The 14,866-nt window shown below is 34.2% G+C and overlaps 3 protein-coding genes across 7 annotated transcripts; 2 read left to right on the top strand and 1 right to left on the bottom strand.

Annotated features, from left to right (window-relative positions):
• Positions 1–98: 98 nt before the first annotated feature.
• Positions 99–1,579, bottom strand: LOC145726331 (myotrophin). The gene is made up of 3 exons (XM_081975387.1): positions 1,371–1,579; positions 1,175–1,285; positions 99–820 (listed from the first exon to the last, which is right to left on the bottom strand). The coding sequence occupies exons 1-3, from the start codon at positions 1,440–1,442 to the stop codon at positions 650–652; spliced, it is 354 nt and encodes a 117-aa protein (XP_081831513.1). The 5' UTR covers positions 1,443–1,579; the 3' UTR covers positions 99–649.
• Positions 1,580–1,713: 134 nt separating this feature from the next.
• On the top strand, positions 1,714–2,359 carry LOC145726332 (U6 snRNA-associated Sm-like protein LSm8). Its single transcript, XM_081975388.1, has 4 exons — positions 1,714–1,886; positions 1,954–1,994; positions 2,046–2,173; positions 2,237–2,359. The coding sequence occupies exons 1-4, from the start codon at positions 1,856–1,858 to the stop codon at positions 2,325–2,327; spliced, it is 291 nt and encodes a 96-aa protein (XP_081831514.1). The 5' UTR covers positions 1,714–1,855; the 3' UTR covers positions 2,328–2,359.
• A 156-nt stretch (positions 2,360–2,515) lies between these two features.
• On the top strand, positions 2,516–14,474 carry Cnot4 (CCR4-NOT transcription complex subunit 4). 5 transcript variants are annotated; one of them, XM_081975323.1, is made up of 14 exons: positions 2,516–2,664; positions 3,447–3,588; positions 7,261–7,377; positions 7,436–7,685; positions 8,121–8,297; positions 8,408–8,812; positions 9,490–9,987; positions 10,046–10,236; positions 10,865–11,011; positions 11,067–11,156; positions 11,209–11,353; positions 11,415–11,522; positions 12,809–12,943; positions 13,669–14,474. In XM_081975323.1, exons 2-14 carry the CDS (start codon positions 3,481–3,483, stop codon positions 14,019–14,021), a joined length of 2,724 nt encoding a protein of 907 aa, XP_081831449.1. In that variant the 5' UTR covers positions 2,516–2,664; positions 3,447–3,480; the 3' UTR covers positions 14,022–14,474. The 5 variants fall into 5 exon arrangements, with proteins under 5 accessions (XP_081831449.1, XP_081831453.1, XP_081831452.1 ...); XM_081975327.1 differs by having other exon boundaries at positions 2,592–2,748; positions 8,411–8,812; XM_081975326.1 differs by having other exon boundaries at positions 2,592–2,748; positions 13,672–14,474.
• The last annotated feature ends 392 nt before the right edge of the window (positions 14,475–14,866 follow it).

The raw sequence follows: 14,866 nt of genomic DNA, 5'->3' as shown, positions 1-14,866 counted from the left end.
TTGGCAATTGCTTACTTATCCGTTCTCTACACTCTTAAGGAATGAACCAATATCCCTGCAGGAGTAGAAAAAAAAAATAAGTTAAAATAAAAGATATGTCTTGTTTTATATGTTTATTATTACAAATGGGCAATAAATAATCACACATGCTTTCACAAGTGAAACTAACTTAAAACCAAACTTTAAAATCTTATAGTAGCACACATTTTCTTTGAATAAATATATTATATTTTCAATCTATGACAAAACAGAGACAGCAATATTCATTGTACCGGTAAAATTATTTGGGCAATTGGTTGGATTGTTTTGGGGTTAAATGCAATTGGAAGATTTAAAAACGGGTCCACATCTGACATTCATATAGCACCCTAATGGAAAACCACTTAATATAAATTATAAGTGTAAATACTTTTTAAATAATCTAGAGGCTTTATTTTGGACGAGTTTTCATTTAAACTAAAATGTAATTAATATCCACAATAAATCACATACCTATTATTCAATTAAAAATCAATGACAAAAAATATGTAAAAAAATATTTGATAAAAATAAATATTTTAGTTTTAAAATTTCATAAACTAACCTAGAACGTACCGGAATAATACAAAACACACTGTTGACTTAGTCAGAAGTGCATCACTTTTGTAACTTAAGCTAACAGCTGTCGAATTTCAATGTTTTCAGCAGAGTCTATGTATGATTTACCATCAGGAGCTACACCATCCTTTTCGGCTCCTTTTTGCAGCAACAGCTCCACACATGTTGTGTGACCCTCCCAAATTGCCGCCAGGATAGGAGTTATTCCATGTTTATCCTTTGACTGAAATAGAATTGTAGATGTAAGATCAATATGCTTATTGAATAATTGATTAGTCAATATTCAGCTAATTAATTATACACTGTTATGTGGAATTGATATTATTAATTGATTTAAAACTACCTACTAAAATGTTATTGATGTACCATACATTGGTCAGATCTGAAGTAACAAGTAAAAGAAGGCTTGTTAGAATAGCTTTCAACCCTACTTATATGGTTCAATGGTATTAAAATAAATTCAAAAAGTGGATGTGTAGCTTGACAACAGTTATTTTAATTCCAGCCTATTGCAGACAAATGAGATTCCTACCCACAATTTTAGTAATCAAATGATATTGAGGTAAAGTTCACTTACATTTACATCTGCTCCTGCTGCAATTAAATATTCTATTACAGCCTTTTGACCATAATCTGCAGCATACAGTATTAGAGGTCGACCTTCAACTTCCTGATTCACATCTATGGACTACAAACAAGTTCAAATACAGTTTCAATCATTGTAAATTTATTTGCATAAAATGTCCTGCTTGGCAGGATCAGCAAATAACTACCTGTTTCTCTATGATGTCCTTTACTTGTTCTAAGTCGCCGTTTTTTATGGCCCACACAAACGCGCTGCTCATCTTCGATTAATGTTTATTAAATTATTTAATGTTCTTTAACACCTGCAAAGTGCGGTTAAACCGGACATCAAAAAGGGGCCTTGGCTGTTTGTCTTTTTAGTTTATTTTTTTTTCTAGTAGATTACAAAAAATACTTATGACAAGGTTGACAGTAAACGTCAAATCAGCTGCAACAGACAAACGAAGCTTTACGCCAAAATATGCAAAAGAAGAAAAGAAGCTAAACATTACATAACCTTGTCCTTGACACCTTGAGGGACATAACCTAATTTGTAGCTGTAGTTCAGTAGTTGTGTTTTGAAGCTTTTTGACCATTTTGAGTTTTTTGTTTATGACTGTATACATAAATCACAATTTATCAGGGTAATTTTAGAAAAACTGAAATTTTGTGACATTGTTACAATTTTTTCATAATGGCATCTGGACTGGACAGTTTTGTAAACCGTATCCTTTTATATTAAGCTGATTTTTTTAACAGGGTTTTGTTTGATATTTCCTTAAGTTATGTTAGATACTGTTTCAATCATAACTTCAGACGGAAGGAACTTTATAGTGAGTCTCCCTAGCAGATTTAGAGCAAAAACCTGTACATATTTTTTTTAGGGGACATTAAAAGGCTTTGACCAAACTATAAACATCATATTAGATGAATCTCATGAGAGGGTATATTCTACCACTACTGGTATAGAGCAAGTCATGTTGGGTCTTCACATTATTAGAGGAGACAATGTGTAAGTGTGAGAATAACTTACTTTTAGTGCATTGTTATAATGTAAATGATTTACTATTTTCAGTGCCATTATAGGACTCATTGATGAAGAGATAGACAATCGACTGAATTTATCAAATATTAAAGCAGAACCTCTAAATCCTGTTGTACACTAGTATTTATAAGTAGAATAAATTTTTCCATCAGTTTTGGTACTTTTATTTATGTGGAGTTTGGTAATATTCTTAAAGTGACACCGGCGGTAGTGAGCCACAACCAAAATCAGTAACAATGAATTCATTTCAAGCTGAAATGTCTTCTCTGTCACTCTCAGATCATATAGTTTGTTCTTTTACTGGGTATGATAGAAAGAGCCGTACAAACACGCCAGGTGATTAGATTAGATTAGGTCAAACAAAAGATAATTCATTGATGAAGTATGCGTCAATAGAATGCGCTTGGGTTTCCAGATCAAAGTCGCCATATTGGTAACTGTCTAATCAGAAATTTAAAGTAAGTAAATACAGGGATTTTCCACGTATCGGTCGAGATTTTTCTGGTTTTTCGATTTCGAAAGAAAACGGCAGTGTTTCAGGCGTAAGTAGGTGTATTTAGGGCGCGGATTAGTGGCAGAAAACATCGCGTATAGCACCTGGGAAAATTGCAAAATTATTGCATAAAAATCGGAGAATACTTTGTGGCCCCGATTTTTCTGGGGCTTATAAGGGCGGATTTCACTTATGCTAGTAGTGGATGGACTGTGTCTCTGGGGCAGTAACTCCGATTGATCGTTTTTTACACTCGGTTTCAAACTGGTTAGAAGGTTTACCAAAAATGTAATAGTTGGCAGGAGTTTGACAGATGTTACACTTTTTTGACGTTCAATATTAGGAATTTTGAGGGTGTTCTTCCTAAAGACCACTTGCAATGTAATATTTATTAAAGGGCTTTACTAAAAGCTTATTCAGTTAAGTTGAATCCAATTTACTTCATGTGTAATGGAATGTCACTGCCTCATGTACTTCCTAGATGAACAAAGGATTCTAGGAATGTAGATGTGTCAATAATCATCAAGTAAAAATATCTGCCCTATTATAGTATACCAAAAAAATGGTCTTTTAGCTGGTACTATCTTTAAACCACTTAAATTCATTTTAAGGAATAATAGGCTTTGTTTTTATTTTAGTATAATCTGGCTAGTTTATTATCATTGTAATGTAGATAAAAAATAACTGAGTTGCTATCTACATTGTCTATTGATTTGGTATTCTTTAATTAAAACTGTTTTCTTATAGGCAAAGAGTTGAGTGAGCAGTGAGTAAAAGCAAGATGTCAGTGTTAAACCAGAGTGGTGAAGAACAGGTGGAGTGTCCACTATGCATGGAACCTTTGGAAGTAGATGATTTGAACTTTTTTCCATGCACTTGTGGATACCAGGTGAGTAACATTTTTGTTTAATATATGGTAGTGTTTTTCTCTATAGCCAAAGGACAAAAGTGTGTGGAAAATAATTTAAGAGGTTTTGTTCATTAATGTGCCAATGTCAAACTCCTTTAGGGGGGTTCTCACATCAGTCAGTCAGTTTTTCTGTCACAGTTTCACTCATTTAGTGATACTGAACACACAATAAATGTGAGAACTAGTTCTAATTTTTACTGAATGTATGAATTTACTGATCATATTAAATGAAAATGTGTTCTCACTTTCATTCTTTGTTCAGTATTGCTGAATCAGTTAATTTGCGTCATCAAAACTGACACTGAGAACCCGCCTTTTGCCATGCTTTCAGTGATACATACTTCCTACTTAACTCACAATTAGTGTCAATTTTAGGGGTAGTTAATGAGTGTATTAAACGCCTGAATGTGAATTAACAATGGAGAATAAAAACTAGTTTTTATATTCAATATATGATTTGCTATAAGGTGATTGATAGTCCAAGTTACTTTAGAGGTTTGTAGAAAACAAGATGTGTATAATTTTGGAGAATTTGAATACTTAAGTTAAAAGATACCAAATACCAAAAACTGGTGTCAATTTCGATGAGACAGTCTCTCTATTATTGTGTCTTTCATTTGGCTATTTGATTCTAATTATTTTTTTATATACCTAATTCTAATGTATTGGGAGTTAGTTATTAGTAATTTATATTTCTTTTCCTTAAAAAACTAGTATACAATTTTTATTGCCACACCACTGGAATTATTAGGAAAGGGTCCTGGCACTAGTTTTGAGTAAGAGAATTTGTTCTACATTATTCAGAGTTTGTCAAAATTAGTGACTTTTCAATAAACATAAATATGATAGAAAGATTTTTTTTTTCTAATGGAACCTATGGAACCTTCTGGTTTTATTACATAAATTAAAAGACCTTTAAAATCTCCCAGTCTTTATTCATAAAGTGTGAGGTTTTGGAAATAAAACAAATTTCTCCAAGAATTGTATTATCTTGTGATTTTCACCTAAAATAGCCAATTATTACTATAAATGTAAGTTTATACTCAAATTTATCAGCGCTAATGCATAAATTAAAAAATTTAGGATATTTTAATTTACAGATTCTTAGCTATTTGATATCACAAGATATTTAAAATCAAACAGTCAATCTTTTGCAAAAATATGTTTCTTCTTCTAAAACCTTACTTTTTAGGTATAGGAACATGACATACCATTTAAAACAAATTTTAATATACTAACATTTAACACAGGGACCAGGGATTCCATTTGAATAAATTAACTTTCTATCATTTTTATGTTTAGCAAAATATTGCTAATAGTTTGACAAAACTTGTAAAATGTGTAAACAAAATTTCTTAGGAGTCTAAGATTACATTATTTATCAATCCCAGTGGAGTGTCATACAGTTTTAATTGAAGCTATGTTTGAAGTAAAAAAGTAAACTCCCAAACCATTAGAATTAGGTATAGTAGGAAAGGGTTATACAAAAATAATTAGAATCAAATAGCAGAGCAAAATAAGTTACTATAATATACAGGGTGTCTCATTTAGATATCAAACTTTGGCATTGATAGATTAGGATTCATAATCTCTATAGGTGAAATGATTCACATTCAAAACGATGTACCTGTCTGTTGCATTGTTGCGTCATCCTGTTTTTGTGTGATTTTACCCATATCTGTAAGTAACCAGCCTTTTGGTTTTCAAAAATGTTTCATTTTTATTTCTTATTTTCTAGAAATAAAGCATCAATCACCCTGTATATTCAGTCATCTTATGTAGTAGCAACATAGAATGATTGTTAATTGAATTGATAACTGAGAGTATAAACAACATTTAATACATGCAAAGTGGTCAATTTAATATGGCTAAATTATGTGAATACTTTCACATAAATAATAATTAAATATTAAGTAATAATAATATCTACACCCGAGTCTACACCTTTGACATTTGATTGTTTCATTATTGCCTATGTTTACTTTACACCTACTCTTATTAGTATAAAATAAAAACTTTCCATGTAGTGAATGATACAAAGTTGCAAAACTAGTTCTAGCAAACAACGTTTTGTTGAAATTAAAGCATATGGTGTTGAAACTCAAAACTATAAGAAAATGGAGAAATAGAGTGTACTTTTTTGAAATTAAATTTGTTATTTTAAATAATCAAGTTAGTATGTGTACTTTCTACTTTCTTAACAGTAATTATTATTTCAATAGTTTTTTACAACAGTTTTTTTTTTCACATAATAGCTACTCACTCTGCACTTAAGTAAACATTAAATTTATATTATTTTTCATAGCCTAACCTAACCTGTTTTTAATTTTGTAACTAGTAATAATAATAAAAATAAAATAAATAAAAATATTTATAATAAATATAATTTCCTTTAATGGTAAATCTTCAGCTCTCAACATTTCACACTTTTACTCTTGCTATTTTAATCTCACAAAATTTATGCGGCATCTGCACTGCATTTTCAAATATGATACCATAGTAGCACCAACACCACATACTATGTTTCCATGCAAATTGTTTGTAAAATACCAAAATTTAAATTTGTTGGGGTTTATATGCTAATTTTTAATTCCGCGTTTTGAACCAGCTTGAGCTTTTCACAAAACTCAAAAGAACGTCAGTTTTTTTTTACTTTATTAGTTACAAACAACGTTTAAAATCTAATCACTGCTCTTGGACATTTGCATCTCACTAACCAACATCACTTGTTTAATCAACGTTAAGACTAATGGTGCAATCGAGCATTAATCTGTTACTTACTAAAAATCAACAACAAATTTAATTTTAAATTAAAAATGAAATTGTTTGTACTGTTCTCTAACTCAGAGAAATCAGGTAAATTGACATTTACAATTTACAAGTTGACAATAAACAAATTGTGATGTATTTTCTCGATTTCAAAGTCCTTTTCATTTTTTAAGGAGTTTCCATGCTGTTTCAATCCCGATTTGGCGCTAAAAACTGGCGAATGGACCTTAAGGTGAAATAAGATTGAAAATATGGAAAAATTCAGAACGTTTTGAGAACGTTTTAAATTTGCATGGAAGCGTAGTACATGTAATGTCATGATTGACTATTTATGTTTTTACAAAAATTCACATGATAAGAAAGAATGATGAAATAAACATTTTATCACTAGTTTCATGTTTCAAGAAATTTTTGCATTGCATTTTTTGGTTATACTACAATCTGAGTAGTTTGAAGAATATCAATATGGCTAAGTTATTAATGCCAAAGGTTCCCATTTTTTTTGGTTTTCTTGTATAGGAATGTTTACTATATTTTTAACAGTTTGTAGATGAGATGTAACACCAAAATCATACTTTTGAGAGAAACGATATAATATTGTTTTGTGGGACAAGTGTACATGTTACTATAATAAGATGTACCTAGGAGTTATAATGGATAATGTTATGTGTAAGAATTTGATTAAAAATTTATGAAATCTGTACCAAAATCCGGTAAGACATTATTTTGGAGTTATGTCGTGTGTCCACTTTCCACTCACCGATTTAATTATATTTTGCGTTAATCCAGATTAAAACAATTACTACAAACAGAATGCAACTGCAAATTTTTGACGCTACAAGTCAGTTAAGAAAGCTATTTTGAAATAATCGTTCTTTATAGATATGCCGGTTCTGTTGGCATCGTATTCGGCTGGACGAAAACGGCGGACTTTGCCCTGCGTGTCGCAAAGCGTACTCCGAGAATCCCGCCGATTTTATTCCATTGTCGAGAGAACAGGTATCTACCTAAACTTAAAAAAAAGTACAGAAATTTAATTGTCTGTCATGTATGATAGGTGGCGAAACTGAAAGCGGAGAAGAAGCAACGCATCCAGCAGAAAAAGGCGCAGCAAAGCGAGAGCCGAAAGCACCTTGCTAGCGTTCGAGTGGTGCAGAGAAATCTCGTGTTTGTGGTGGGTCTTCCTCCTCGGCTAGCCGACCCGGAGATTCTGAAACGTCACGAGTATTTTGGGAAATTCGGGAAAATCCACAAAGTGGTGATTAATCAGTCGACGTCTTATGCTGGGTCGCAAGGTCCTAGTGCAAGTAAGGTTATTTTTGTTTACAAACATTTATAATTTTTAACATCTCAATGAAAATATTATGTTTTTTACATACACGTAAAAAATACGATTTCAGTCTTTTGTAGCAGCATATTGCTTTAAAACGATCAGTTTGGTTTCTGGTCATCAGGTCAATCAGGCATTTGATTAGATCCTGTTTTGCTTCAAATATTTTTTTAAATTGGGGGCCGTCCATGCCAAAGCGCATATGTCCACAATTCCTCCAATTTGAGTTTATTTATTTCTACGCTGGTTAATTTTTTTAATGCTGTCTGTAGAAAAATACTGTATGTCATTTGTATTAAAACTGCATTTTTGAACACACTCTCTGAATTGTATTTTCATGTGAAATATTTAAACTTATAATTTTAAACTAATAAATTGTCTCCGAGGCATTTATCTTCTCTGATTTTACTAGGTGCCTACGTAACTTATTTGAAGAGTGACGATGCGTTGAGGGCCATCCAGGCCGTCAATAACGTCACAATAGACAATAGGGTAATCAAGTCGAGCCTCGGCACGACGAAGTACTGTTCGCATTTCATGAAAAACCAGCCGTGCCCTAAGGGGGATTGCATGTATCTACATGAGTACGGTAAGCAACTTTATGAAGGTTTGATCGCCATTTTATGTGTGTGTGTTACCGTAAACCCATCTCAGTCATACCGGTTTCGCCATAATAGTTTCTCGTTGCCTTGTTTTAAGGAGATCCCGAAGCTAGCTTTACCCGGGAGCAGATGCACCTGGGCAAGCACCAGGAGTATGAAAAGAAACTGCACGAGGAACTGGTAGCGCGCAGCAAAGCGCCGGCTGTTGATTCCAAGGCGAGTACAACAACGCCGAAGGCAGGAACGCCTCCGGTTGCGGCTACTAATGGGGTGGCGGCGAAGGAGAGTAGTGCGAGCACAAGCAAGGAGAATTGGCCGCAACTGGATAAAGATAAGAAACAGGAGAAGGGCAGGAAAGGGAAGACGAAAAGTGGAAGTGAACGTACGAAGAAGGAAGGAAAGGGAAGCGGCAGCGAAAGTCGTTCGTCGCAAGACAGTAGGACCACTAGCACGAGTAGTACAGGCAGTAGTCAGCGGACTAGTAGCAGTAGCAAAGCCGACGGTAAGTTGATTTATTATAAGGCGGAGTATGTAATCTGTCAACATGCTTAAATCTGGAATATTGATTAGCGTCCTACTAATTATAAGAAAGTAGTTTGTGCAAACCAATCCATTGCACGGCAGGTGGTATCAGTATTCACGTTTGCTGGTACAGGTATCAAATAAAACGATTGCGGCTTTCTCGGATCAAATATACAGGTGTGGAAAATCTAAAACTGGCCATAGGAAAACCGTTTAACTGACAGAGACACATAGATGATATATAATTCGATGCGCGAGACAAAGACATAAAATGCAATACAATATCTGGTAGGCTATTGACTCTGCGGCAGCGTTGCCAGATCTGAACCCATCAACTGGATTAGTTACACTCAGTTACAGTTTAAATGAAAGGAAAGAACACACCTTCACGCCACACCTTCTCCACAAAAATATGTATTATCCCCTAAATTAAAAATCCCCACCTTTAAAAATAAAAATGTGTTAAAAAATAGAAAGGTCCATTGAAAAAAAATATATATTTTTTCTCTTCATAAATTTATGAACCATAAAGGCGTGGCGCGTATATCCAAAAGTAATTTTAAACTATGCATCTCAATATTCTCTAAAACTTTTGCATTTAACATTTTTTTTTGTATTTCTCGAAACAAATGAGATAATGAACTTTACTTTATCTAGGAAAAGATTCAGATACATACCCTTCGCCGGAACTATCCAGCGAACCAAGCCCGGCGTGCACTCCACCCCTGCAGCGGTCGTCCACGCCTTCCGATTCATCAGCGGCTACGAACGGTAGTGCCGCATCGTTCGCGGGCAAACTGCCATCGAGTCTCGTAGGTAAACTGGAAGACAACCATTCCTACTTCAGTTCTAGTGGGTTTGCGTTGGACGGGGTCGTGTCACACAAAGACGTTTTGGAGGAAGAAGAAAGGCTGGGTGGCGATATAGAGTCTGTAAGGTCGTTTAACGAAGTGCTGCAGGATGAACACAATCATCAGCTTTTAACGGACGCCTTACCTAATATAAACACGAGCGAAGATTGGGCAGCTGCGTTCGGGTTTGCGGCGCAATCTAGAGAGCATGAGTTGCTACAGTCAAAGCTACATCAACAGCAGCGGGATGTAGGAAAATTGTGCGATTTTCTACCTATAGAACCCACCGAATCGTTTGCGAAGGGTAGTACTGTTAACGATAAGGATTCAAAGGAGACAGTGAGAAATGGTTACTCTTGTAGGTCGAGATGGCTTCAGCGGGTTCTACGAAATGTCCAAGTTTCAGGAAAATCTTATGGACGCGTTGGCCAATAAAACGAACGGGTTTCATGTTAGGCCAGCACCGGAACAGCCACAAACACATCTTTCAAACGGATTGGAACAGAACATGTCCAAGTTCTTTAGTGATTTCCATAAATATAATTCCAAGCAGGTAAGATTGTCTTTATTAAATTATTCTTTAGGTTTTGCCACTGTGCAAAGAGAACTATTAGAGAACGTAAATCTTGCGTTCTAAATAGTTTTTGCTTTAGACAAGTGGCTGTGGTTCCTATTTGTTATTTTTATTTGTTTTGGTATAATACTAGTAAGTTGTTTCCTGATTAATTGCGCTTATGTGTAAACTGATTTTTTTTTCTGGATTTTGACAATGATAAATAATTTGGTGTACTACTCAAACTGTACAGGTTGTCCCATTTTTGACACTTGTAGGGTATCATGCTTATTTGGCAAGAATGGCTTTTTGATGTGTTATCTTCGGCGCAGAAACATCGATCATCTATCACTTGGTAGTCACATTTTTCTTCTAAAGGATTATTCAAAAAATCATAGTTACTGTCAAAGCTATCAACCTTATTCCATTCTGCTACATCTGCAGAAGTACAGTCAGCCTGTAAACAAATTAGCACAACCTACGTTACGTCGGTGAAAAATCACTTTGTTTCCTTATAGTACAATTTATTGTAAAAACTTGCATTGCAATAAATCCAACGTCGCTTGTTCGACTTTAGTTTTTTCCATATTTTTTGTCGAAAAATTCAACAAAGTACTTTTCTATTCAGGAAACTCCTAGTCTGTCACCTTCGCCATACCAAAACGGATTCAATGGTTTACACAATCCGTATCAGCACATACTACAACAGAAACAATTAGAAGAACAGTTCCGGAATCTCGGCTTAAAGCAGCAGAATTTCAGCGGGGCCCAAACGGTAAATATTACACTGTCGCATTCCATTGACAGGGTTAATTGTTGGTTTGTTCTAGACGGTATACCAGAATGGAATTTCCGGTTACTCAAATGGGGATATGTCGTTGTTGAATGGAGGTGTTCCCAACATATATTCGAAACCCCAGGTTAGTGTGTAAAATTCAGCCAGTGTGACGTATTTATAACTTGTATAATTAGGGCGTGTCATCATCACAAACAAACAATCCAAGGAACTCAGAGGCGGAATTGGACTTTGATCCGTTCCAAGAAACTCAGAAGGCGCTGGCGGAAATGATGGCGGCAGAACAAATAAATAAATCGCATAATTCCGGTTTACATGCAGGTTAGTTATTTTAAAATATATTGTTGTGTTTCGTTTAAGCAATAGTTCGATTGGACTTCAGGACGTTCTGGACACACAAACGGGTTAATTCACAGCCAGAATGGTTCACATATACCACCACCGCCGCCAGGTTTTGTACAGCAGCAACAAACACATATGAATTCTTTTGGTATGTCTTTCTATATTTCTTTTTTAATTTTTTTGCAGCTATTAGGATAATCAGAGCTGTCTTTCTTAAATTACTGTTTTAGACAAAAAGATGTTGTGAACTGCTGACAAAGCAGTCGACCTCAATTAATTACAATTTTTGGGGTCAGTAATCTGTGGGCTGCAAACTAAAAAGTATGAGACAATTTTTATTCTTAAATCTGTTTCTATTTTCACAAAGCAAATGACTATATTAAAATACACTCCGGAGACTACTATGCAATATTTTATTAAGTTAATTGACATGCAAAAAAAATTATAATCAGGAATCCGGTACTGAAACCAAAATGTTTGAATTGCAAGTATAAAAACGCTCTAGTTTTCATGTTATGGGAAGTAGAACGTATTTGCTTGTTTCGAAAACTTCAGAAACATTAACCGTCTCTAATTAACTTCAAATTCATTTGGAGAAGTTTGTTTTAACGAAAATTGGAAGCAATGTCCGCAACTAAATGCCTCTCCCAAGAGAGGATAAATACGTTAATATGAAAATGCAAGTATTAAATGATCAACTTAAATCATTTGACATAAATGCTCTAAAAATAAATCTCTGCATATTGCATTACAATTAGCTTGCTTGCTTGCAATTATTGTTTGCCTCGCAGTTCTATTTTGCCTTACCAAGCTTAATCAATGCTAAGGTTTGTCATCATTCAGATCATCAGCTGGGCGAAATAGAAATAAGCGTTGCAGGCTTTGTTTTAGTCCAAGCGCTGATGTTTTTGTGAATCTTCATAATATACCATGCATTTATGTCATATTATTCATCCAAATTGAAGAAAAATTAGCACAATAAATTTCTTGAGCGTTCAATATGGTCCTTATTTGTCACTGTTCATTAAGTATTTTGCCCATTTTAATTTAATACAGTCTTGTGTGTTCTCAAGCGTGTTCTTTTGACTTTTATCATAACAACGGCCGTTTTTTTCTTAATTATTATCATAATGCTAAAAATGTGCATGTCAAAATGATATTTATCCATACGCAGTTTTTGTGAACTTTCATACTGCGATGACTTAAATAACAAAGTGATCACCATCTGCCCAACCAATTGCATGTGACAAATACTGTCAAGTAATCTTCATAAAACTTCTCAGTAACTCAAAGCCTATTAAGGTAAAATTAGTTTTTATTTAATTTGCTGAAGATCAAAAATTGGTTATATTTTATTAAAATCAATATTGAGGTTGACAGCTCTGACTATAGTATTTTTATTTTTCTAACTCGAAACACATTTTCTAATTTCAGGTAGTAAAATTTTACCTTTTCTTAGTATGTCAAATAGTCAACAACAAATTAACCATCAAATAAATAGTAGTTCTTCAGTGAGTAATTGGCCTAGTAGCAGTCTTAGTTCGCAAATACAACAGCAGCAGCAAAAAAGTAAGTGCACTAATTATAAGCTCTATGGTAAACAATACTTAGGACCGGTACTTTCACCTCCAGATAAATTTATGCTTAGGATAATTTCTATAAAAATGGGGTCATCAACTATAGTCCAATTTTCCGTTCAAAACATTAATATTGTAAAGTTTCCTGTTTAAAAATTTGTATTAACTGATAATAACTAATAATAATAATAATAATAACTTTACGTCACTAGTTTTTTTTATAAAAAACTGATTAAATACTAAATTGAACTTAACCGGATTCCAATTTTCTAATTTAAATTTTGAGTTTATTGTGAATGATGTCATTTGTCTACTTCTTGCAGTGCACTTGCCGTTAACAGTACAAATGCACTGCATGTTATGTGAATGTTACTTCAGTTTTTAGTGCTTTCATTGTCGACTGGCGACTGCTAATATCCGACGTACGTTCATATACTCTATTTCGCTCGAGGATCGCTAAGCTGAAAAGAACCAGCAAACACCGTTTTACGTCAAAAAAACTAGTCCCCTTATGACGTCAAACGGGATACAATGTATTTTGTAGGTTTAAATGCTTCTAAAGCTGAATACAAAAAATACGTGTTGAATATTTTTTGAAGAGCTATCGATTAACAAAATAAAAAAAATTGAAAAATTGGTTCTTGACCCCATTATCCTAAGAATAAATTTATCCGGAGATGAGATTACCGGTCCTTAATACAAATATTCTGGCGCCAGTAGATATCTCCAACACATGCAATGATTGGAAAGTTCTGGACCCGGCAATTCTGAGATCGAGTCAGAGCTTTCAGTTGTCGCAACAGATGGCGCCCTCGATGTCGTTTCAACAGCAGCAACAAATCAACAACCACCAGCAGCCGCCAAACGGGCTGAACTTAAGGTCATTCGACTACCCGACAGGGAATGGCGCCTTTTCGGCGTTTGCGCAGCAGCTGCCGCCAAATTTCAATACGTTCACGCCCCCCGCACAGACCAACCTCAATTGGTTCGCCGCCAATGACGTCAGCGCTCAGATTTCCAGCCCGCCCGGATTCCGAAACGGTCAAACGACCAAACAGCAGGAATGTTAAGCAGAATTCCCAGTAGCCGACATACATATGTGGATCGCGTTTAAACCGCAGAGAGAGAATTATTATTCAGATGCTATTTGAAAAATTTAAATAAAATGATTCGTGTTTCTTTCTGTTTATCGCTTTTTTTAAGTGCAATATTGTGTTTGCTGTTATCGTCGTCGTCGTCGGCTGATTGAAATTAATTCATTAAAAAAAACGAAGAAACTTTATTGGACTAACCGTAACTTTATGTTGTCATTTAATTTTTGAGAACTGACTAATTTTCCAGAGTGAAAAAAAAAACGTCAGATCCATATAGAGAAACCGAGCTAGTGGTTGTTTTGCAGGGAGCCAGGCTGCTAATTGGGTTTCACATTAAAATAAACGCGGGTGCTTGGAAGAGAATTATTCAAAACATTATTCTATCCGTTTCAGTATATTTGAACAGCTAAATATAATGTATTACAGTATTGTATTGCGTTTTATTTTTCATGAGAGTGCAAATTTTTCTTTTAGCGATAAATGTTATGGTTGCAATATAGTAAGTTAAACCTAAAAAAATACAACTTTTGTGTCTTGATATTTTTTCGTATCTTGCCTCTTTTTTGAGAAAAAGAAAATAAAAACCATTCCCTTGCATGCCCTTAAACAACATAAAAAATAAACTAATTATCAAAAGCTGAAGCGAACTTGTACTTGAACTTCTCCCATATGTACATGAGATGTATTTTGGTTTTTAGCCCTGAAGATGACTTAATAAAAACCAACCTCAAAAAAGGCATTTTTTTATTTAAAAAAACATTTGATAATTGTTGGTTATGTTGTTTGGATTAAAATAGGATTGAGATACAATCCTAATCCTC

This window comes from Ips typographus, linkage group LG3 (genome assembly GCF_016097725.1).
Source record: "Ips typographus isolate SLU linkage group LG3, UJ_Ityp_2.0, whole genome shotgun sequence".
NCBI classification, from domain to species: Eukaryota; Metazoa; Arthropoda; class Insecta; order Coleoptera; family Curculionidae; genus Ips; species Ips typographus.
The sequence above is the reverse complement of the archived record's forward strand: the minus strand, read 5'-3'. Positions and strand labels throughout refer to the sequence as shown.

Excerpts from the sequence above, each read along its gene's own strand:
- Cnot4 (XM_081975323.1), top strand. The coding sequence starts at position 3,481 with ATGTCAGTGTTAAACCAGAGTGGTGAAGAACAGGTGGAGTGTCCACTA. Across the intron at positions 3,589-7,260 it reads CATGCACTTGTGGATACCAG|ATATGCCGGTTCTGTTGGCA; the intron begins GTGAGTAACATT and ends CGTTCTTTATAG. Across the intron at positions 10,237-10,864 it reads ATAAATATAATTCCAAGCAG|GAAACTCCTAGTCTGTCACC; the intron begins GTAAGATTGTCT and ends TTTTCTATTCAG.
- LOC145726331 (XM_081975387.1), bottom strand. The coding sequence starts at position 1,442 with ATGAGCAGCGCGTTTGTGTGGGCCATAAAAAACGGCGACTTAGAACAA. Across the intron at positions 1,286-1,370 it reads AGGACATCATAGAGAAACAG|TCCATAGATGTGAATCAGGA; the intron begins GTAGTTATTTGC and ends ACTTGTTTGTAG. Across the intron at positions 821-1,174 it reads CAGCAGGAGCAGATGTAAAT|TCAAAGGATAAACATGGAAT; the intron begins GTAAGTGAACTT and ends ATTCTATTTCAG.
- LOC145726332 (XM_081975388.1), top strand. The coding sequence starts at position 1,856 with ATGGCATCTGGACTGGACAGTTTTGTAAACC. Across the intron at positions 1,887-1,953 it reads ACTGGACAGTTTTGTAAACC|ATACTGTTTCAATCATAACT; the intron begins GTATCCTTTTAT and ends AAGTTATGTTAG. Across the intron at positions 2,174-2,236 it reads ATTATTAGAGGAGACAATGT|TGCCATTATAGGACTCATTG; the intron begins GTAAGTGTGAGA and ends TACTATTTTCAG.